Source organism: Hevea brasiliensis, chromosome 10 (genome assembly GCF_030052815.1).
Source record: "Hevea brasiliensis isolate MT/VB/25A 57/8 chromosome 10, ASM3005281v1, whole genome shotgun sequence".
Classification (NCBI taxonomy): domain Eukaryota; kingdom Viridiplantae; phylum Streptophyta; class Magnoliopsida; order Malpighiales; family Euphorbiaceae; genus Hevea; species Hevea brasiliensis.
Genome location: NC_079502.1, coordinates 89,365,837 through 89,372,734, shown reverse-complemented (window position 1 = coordinate 89,372,734; position 6,898 = coordinate 89,365,837). Strand labels below are relative to the sequence as shown.

General features: G+C 33.9%; 1 protein-coding gene across 1 annotated transcript; it reads right to left on the bottom strand.

The window, feature by feature from the left end:
* Nucleotides 1-2,562: 2,562 nt before the first annotated feature.
* LOC110666650 (phospho-2-dehydro-3-deoxyheptonate aldolase 2, chloroplastic) lies at nucleotides 2,563-6,486 on the bottom strand. Its single transcript, XM_021827225.2, has 5 exons — nucleotides 5,753-6,486; nucleotides 5,122-5,399; nucleotides 4,737-5,013; nucleotides 3,896-4,141; nucleotides 2,563-3,289 (listed from the first exon to the last, which is right to left on the bottom strand). Exons 1-5 carry the CDS (start codon nucleotides 6,287-6,289, stop codon nucleotides 3,026-3,028), a joined length of 1,602 nt encoding a protein of 533 aa, XP_021682917.2. The 5' UTR covers nucleotides 6,290-6,486; the 3' UTR covers nucleotides 2,563-3,025.
* Between the last annotated feature and the right edge of the window lie 412 nt (nucleotides 6,487-6,898).

The following is a 6,898-nucleotide window of genomic DNA, read 5'->3' as shown; positions in this document are numbered from 1 at the left end:
CTCCTTTAATTGTATTTTCTTTTAATTTTCTTAGCTATTAATAATCAATTAGTTTCTTTGTTTTGCATAAGTCTCCCATTGTGGAGTTTAGTACCCCAGTAGATGGGGTTGGTTTCTTAGGGATGTCCTACATATTTGGTCCTTTGTTTTGAAGGGTGTTAACAATCCCTATTTCTAGTTGTGCGGTATTAATTGATGGTTTCCAAGGTCACTCCTTGTTTGGCTAGCATCTCAAGGGTAGATCTAGTGCCGTCTCGCATGGTGTTGGTGGCTGATCTTGTGGCTATATGAGACTGAGAAGCTAGAGCAATACCAAGTCTCTCCCAATTTCGCCAACTATTCCATAATCCTTGTCCTATGAGTTTTGCTTCTTAGCCTATGCCCTGCTGTCGGATTTGTTTTGTGAAATCTTTACTTAGCTTGGCGATGGCAATGTTTCATTTGTTACATGTTTCTCTGATTTGGTGGAATATTCCCTCTTGTGTGATTTTTCTGAGATGTTGATGTTTGCAACAGCCAATGATTTCTTGTACAGTGGCGAGGGAGTCTTTTCCTTTGTTGTGGTGCCAGATTACTGTATTCGGATCTGAATACGCAATTTATTTTAGGGTTTTAAGTGAGGGATGAATGTTTGGACTTTAGAGTTTAGCTAGGCTCAAAGTGTAATAGCCTTTGCATTGAGCTTGGATTATATATATATATATATGAATCAGGCAATGATTTATAATTTTTGTTAAAATTTTTAATTTTATCAATTTATTATTAATTTTAGACATTTTTTTAATTTTAATTTGAATTATTTTATAACTATAGATATATAAAATTGCTAACCTATTACGTTAAAATTAAAAAATTTTCAAAAAAATATTATAAATAAATAATTTTATGAATTTAAAATTTTAACTTAATTCAAGAAAATTTTATGTATAAATGACTTATTAAGAAAATTGAAATTAATATAAAAATTTGTGGAACAAATTGATAAAATTAAAAATTTTAACTAAAATTCAAAATGTAAAAGTTTGAATTTATTGTCATTTGGCCTATTATTATTATTATTATTATTATTATTATTATTATTATTATTATTATTATTATTATTATTATTATTATACAAGAAGGTTAAAAAATTATACAAGAAAGTTAAATATTTATTAATAAAATTTTATTTAAATAAATAATTAAAATATATCTAAATATTTTTTTATAAATTTATTTTTGCTTCAAAATTGCTTTGCTATTTCACATTCCCTAACATATGAGATTTGTATGTTAGCAATCGTTAATAACTGTAAAAGTGTAATACTAAGAATGTTTTTATGATAAATGGTCTAAAAATTAGCATAGAGTGATATTAGAGTCGTCTTCAAAATTAAGATCTCAAATTTAAATTTTATTATTTTCAATTTTAATTTTTAAAATTATAAATTTTAAAATTGAATCTCAATTAAAATTAATCATAAAAGAAATGATCATATGATCCCAACAAATAATCTCATTTCTCTTGGTCGAGAGAGGAGCAAATGTCATGTCAAGGTACACTTCATTATCTTTTCTAATAGGGAAAGAAAATAATAAAAAAAAATAAAAGAATGTAATAATTAGGGAGGTAAATAATTGTTTATTTTATGTTTGGATTAAAAGAGAAAATATTGAGAGGAAAGTTACTTTTTTAAAGAGTAAAATTATAATGCTATCTTTGGATATTCAAAAAAAATCTAGAAAATATAGAAATATTTTTGTAATTTCAAATATTTTCCTCCCACTTTCTCCTCAATTTAGGGAGAAAATGGGAGTGAATCTAACTATTATTTTTCTTTTAAAATTTTCTTTCCTCCTTATTTTTTTCTTTAATTAAACATAAATGAGTAGAAAATAAGATTATTTTCCTTTCAAAATTTCCTTACTCTCTTATTTTTCTTCGATCCAAACACAATTTAAGGGCTTACTTGGTATTATTATTGAAACTCTTATTGAAAAAATTATTTTTTTAGATATATAAATTTGAGAATATTAAAAAATAACTTAAAATTAAATTTAATAAATTTTAATAATAAAAATATTAAAATAATAAAATAACTTTTTTAAATTATTATTTTTTAATAGTATTTAAATCATTCTTTTATTCATAAAAATAATTTTGAGCCTTTAAACATAATGGTAAACACACACTAAGTTTGAGTATGAACCCATCTAGTCAAACCATCCAGTGAAACAAACTAGACTAAAAGAAAACGGACGAAAGCTTTTTCCTTTTTTCTTTAAACTTTTTGTCCATATTCAATTTTTTACATCTTTTCATTCTTGGTTCTAAATATTTTGTTTTAAGCTCAAATTAACCTCTCCCATATAAAAGTAATGAATAAGTGTATTTTTTTAATATTTTTTAATTAAAAATATGAATTAATTGCTTCCATGTGAAAGGAGCTAATTTGAGCTTAAATCTAAAAATTTGGATTAATTAAGGCAAAAACTTAAGAATAGATAAAAATGGACGTGGAGAAAAAGTTCTGAGCAAAAATGAGATTTCTTCCAAAAGAAAATTATATGCACATCTAATCATCCATTCTGAATGCAACAATAGGCTTATTTTTATTTCTCGGCAAGAAAAATCACAACAGTAGCTTAATCAAACTTCAATGCTGCACAAATAATACATAAACTTTAATCCAAATTACTACAACTAATAAGATTCTACAAAGCTCATCTCCAGCAAAGTGTTTTTGCAGCTTTCACTGGAGGGCACGGCACTGCATCAACCATATGCATATTTAAAGAAAAAACCCTTCTCAACTCAAATCGATTCAAAGAAAAGATACAAGAAATCCTTTGCATGAGTAAGCTGTGTTAAGGGATTCCAAATTTGCTTTCAATTGTTTGAAAGAATTGCTGTGCTGAAGTGGCAGCAAGTAGCGGCTACATCACAAGTATTGAAGTACGAAGCATGGCAAATTTATTCACTAACAAATACATTTAGACAGCTGGGCACTAAGAAATAATACAAGACCTTCGATCTGCTTATGCCTTACAGGCTTAAGGAAAGCAGGCGTTGGGTTCCCATCCTTCTTTTTCTAAGTCTCTCCGCAATGATAAATGCTAGCTCCAGAGATTGAGAAGCATTGAGCCTGGGGTCACAATGTGTGTGATAGCGAGAGCCCAAGTCATCAAAAGTTACTGTCCTAGACCCACCAATGCACTCAGTCACATTTTGGCCAGTCATCTCTAGGTGGATTCCTCCAGGGTGGCTTCCTTCTTGCTCATGGACATCAAAGAATGCTCTAACCTCAGCCTGCAAACAATTAAAATATCATGAGCATGAGTTGAAGGAGGAGCTACAGTAAAAAAATTGTACTATATTCATTCCTGTGAACAGTTTCAGGACATGTCCCAGACAAGAGGTGAGAGACACATGGCCCAATAAACAGAAACATTAGAGCCCCGCCTCACCAACCAACAGTAGATCATAAGTTCAATTATTGAACTGTTCTACATAACAAAATACTTTTAAAAATGATTTATATTGAATATGATATCTCACCTAGCGAAAACCATAGGTTGATGTTATTTGGCACAAAACGACCATAAAACTACCATACCTCAATGGAAACCACAGATTGTTCAGGCCTTAATGATTCAAGCAACTGTAGTCTTAAATTGATATCACAATTTAGTATCATGATATAGGACATTGCTTGTCACTACTAGAGCATAGAGAAAGCTAACTTCAAAAGCAGCACATGAAGTTGCAATTACTAACAAATATAAAATTTTTATCTTTAGTAAGTTCTATTCTATGTACATTTGATTGCAGTTCTTAACATTGGCATGTCGATCCATCAAATGTCTGTCTAATTTATAGACTCTATAATCAAGTGACATGACAGATAAATCTTACCAAAATTGCATCGAAGGGACGTGTTTTTAGTCCACACGGTGCCTTAATGGTATTCCCATGCATTGGATCACAGACCCATGTCACAATTTGTCCGGCCCGGCGCACTGCTCTGATCAAGAGAGGAAGCTTGACTCTCATGTTCTCAGCACCCATTCTACAGATGATTGTTATCCTTCCGGGCTTGTTGTTAGGATTCAGAATTTCAATGAGTTTAACCAGTTCATTCGGATCCATTTTGTTGCTCACCTGCATAAAATGTTGCACTTTCAGCCGATAATTTTTGGCTATCACACAGACGCATAACAAAGTCACACCAGCTTAGGCAAAGAGAAGCAAGAATTTGGATTTGAGTTTGTGCTGAACAATAAAGTCCAGAGTAAATCACAGGATGTCTCAAAATGCTTCATAGCCAAACATGTATCATAGGTGATATTTCAAATTAATAAAAGCACCACCACCAGAATTCAAGCGAGTTGGGAAAACTAGCATGTACAGATTTGGAATAGTCAAGCTTCAAGTTTGCGCAGGAGTTGACAGTTAAATTATAGGATTATATAAAGATGTTCATAAACCTTAACACAATGAAAATATAGAAATTATATGCAAAAGACAAGTTTCAAAAGCTTAGCAGGACAAGCAATAATGAATATGTAAAATGTAACATAGTAAAAAAGGGCTGCTTTCTCCACTAAAATTTGTGCCCGCAAATTACGTTTGCCTCCTTGGATGTAGGTGAAAATCAGGCATGCAAGAAAATCAGGCATGCAACACTATGGTAAGGCATGTTTTGTCATAAGAAATAAAAGTAACATCAATTATTTTAATGCTTTCACTAAAGTACCTTGATACCAAGAGGGTTAGAAATTCCTCTAAGGAACTCTACATGGGCACCATCCAATTGACGGGTACGCTCTCCACACCAAAGCATGTGGGCAGAGCAATCATAGTACAGGCCTGAAGTTGAATCCAACCTTGTCAGAGCTTGCTCGTAGGGCAAATGCAAGCATTCATGGGATGTCCAGAATTCAGTTGTTGTCATGATAGGGTGTTCCACTGTGAGTCCTGCAGCAGCCATGAATCCTAAGGCCTCATCAACTCGATGTGCCAGTTCTTGGTACCTATCAAATAAACCAGCATCAACCACGATTCAAATCAGAAGAATGATCCAGGAAGTTACAAATGAAACAGATGGATGCACCTATAACTCTTAAGTTTAGTTTGCATACCTATCTCCTTGCTCACTGTGCTCTGCAAAGTCAAGATTCCACTGAGTAACTCTCTGCATTGCAGCATACCCTCCAGTGGCAAAGGCCCTAAGAAGGTTGAGAGTTGCTGCAGATTGGCAATAAGCTCTTATCAACCTCTGTGGGTCTGGAATTCTTGACTTCTCGTCAAAAGCATCTCCATTTATATTGTCTCCCTTGTAACTTGGCAACTTCACTCCATTCTTCTCCTCGAATGGATCTGATCTAGGCTTTGCAAATTGACCTGCCATTCTTCCCACCTAAAATAGTAATAACAACAAAAATTAATCAAGAATAGGCCCTCGAACATTATCAAAGTTGTGAAATAATTCAGAACCAATCCAAGATTCTAATCGACATTGAATCAATAATCTAAACTCTCCCTTATATGAATACCCCTTGTCACTATTTACGAAACTCCCAACAACATATTACAAAAACCTACCGTCCAAACTTGTTCAATTTAAATTGAAATCTTATAACAAAAACAGAAGCCTAATAAAAGCCATTGTCAACCAATATTTCCACTTAAAGAAGTCCTGCTGCAATCGAAAACAAAAACAATTGAAACCTACAAGAAATAATCAACATTCAAATTCATGATCAAACTAACCTTAATGATGGGCATTTGGCCGCCAAACATAAGCACAACACCCATCTGAAGCAGAATTCTAAAAGTATCCCTTATGTTATTAGCGCTAAACTCCTTGAAACTCTCTGCACAATCACCACCTTGCAACAAAAATGCATTCCCCATGGCAGCCTCAGCAAGCCTCTCTTCTAAATTCCTGGCTTCCCCAGCGAAAACAATGGGTGGAAATGCTTCGATAGTCTTCAACACTGACTCCAGGTCATTCTTATCCGGGTATTCTGGAAGCTGCAAAGCTTTCTTCGTTTTCCAGCTATCCAACGTCCATTTCCCGGCACCCGGGCCAGCAACGGGCACCGCCGCCTTGGACTCAATTGAAACAGTATTCTTAGCGGGCTCAGCAGCATGAACTGCGGTGATTGAGGGGAGAGACCTGTGCCTGTTGGTCCTGTTTCCCGGAAGGAGAGAGAGAGGTGGTTGGTGCTTTTGGTGGTGTTGCTGAGAAGAGAGAGACTGGGCGTTGCTGTATAAAGACTTGGAAGAAAGGGTTGAGAGAGCCATTCCCGCTCAAGCTTCCTCTGCTTTTCTCTCTTGTAAAAGCTTTTAGAGAGAGAAGCAATGGAGGCTCTGAGGAAGAACTGAGAGATGAATGGGTTTTTATTTATAGAGGTTTTAAGTCTGAAATCCAGAAATAGAGAGAGAGAGAGAGAGAGAGAGAGAGAGAGATTTATGTTTGGTAGACTTTCAATAGTCAAAAGGAGGAAGAAGGAAGGTAGGTTGGTAGGAAAAAAATACGGAGAGGGGTAGTTTGGTAAATAAATAGGAAGTGAAGTATAGTTAACGAAAGCGGGGCAATGAATTGACAAAGTCACACGGGTTATATGGCGGAGGTTGTCTTCTGTGTATTGATCAATATGGCGATGTGCGTCACATGAAGGAGGGTTATTTTAGTTAAGTAAAATAGGTTCCCCATCAATAGTCTCCGCTTACCTACCGACGGCTGATGGCTCCACTTATATTTCATTACCCACCAAACAAGGCTTGTCCTAGTCCAACGATTTATCACACTTGTATTCACACTTACTTGTTCTCGATTTTTATATTATAAAATATTTTAAAAATTTAAAGTATTATAAATATTTTTTAATAAAATTTAAGGGTAAAATTATA

What these genes read in the sequence shown, in the direction of transcription:
- LOC110666650 (XM_021827225.2), bottom strand. Translation starts at nt 6,289, where the DNA reads ATGGCTCTCTCAACCCTTTCTTCCAAGTCTTTATACAGCAACGCCCAG. An exon ending in GCCAAATGCCCATCATTAAG is followed by an intron (nt 5,400 to 5,752) that starts GTTAGTTTGATC and finishes TTACTATTTTAG; the next exon opens with GTGGGAAGAATGGCAGGTCA. An exon ending in CTAACCCTCTTGGTATCAAG is followed by an intron (nt 4,142 to 4,736) that starts GTACTTTAGTGA and finishes CATTTTATGCAG; the next exon opens with GTGAGCAACAAAATGGATCC.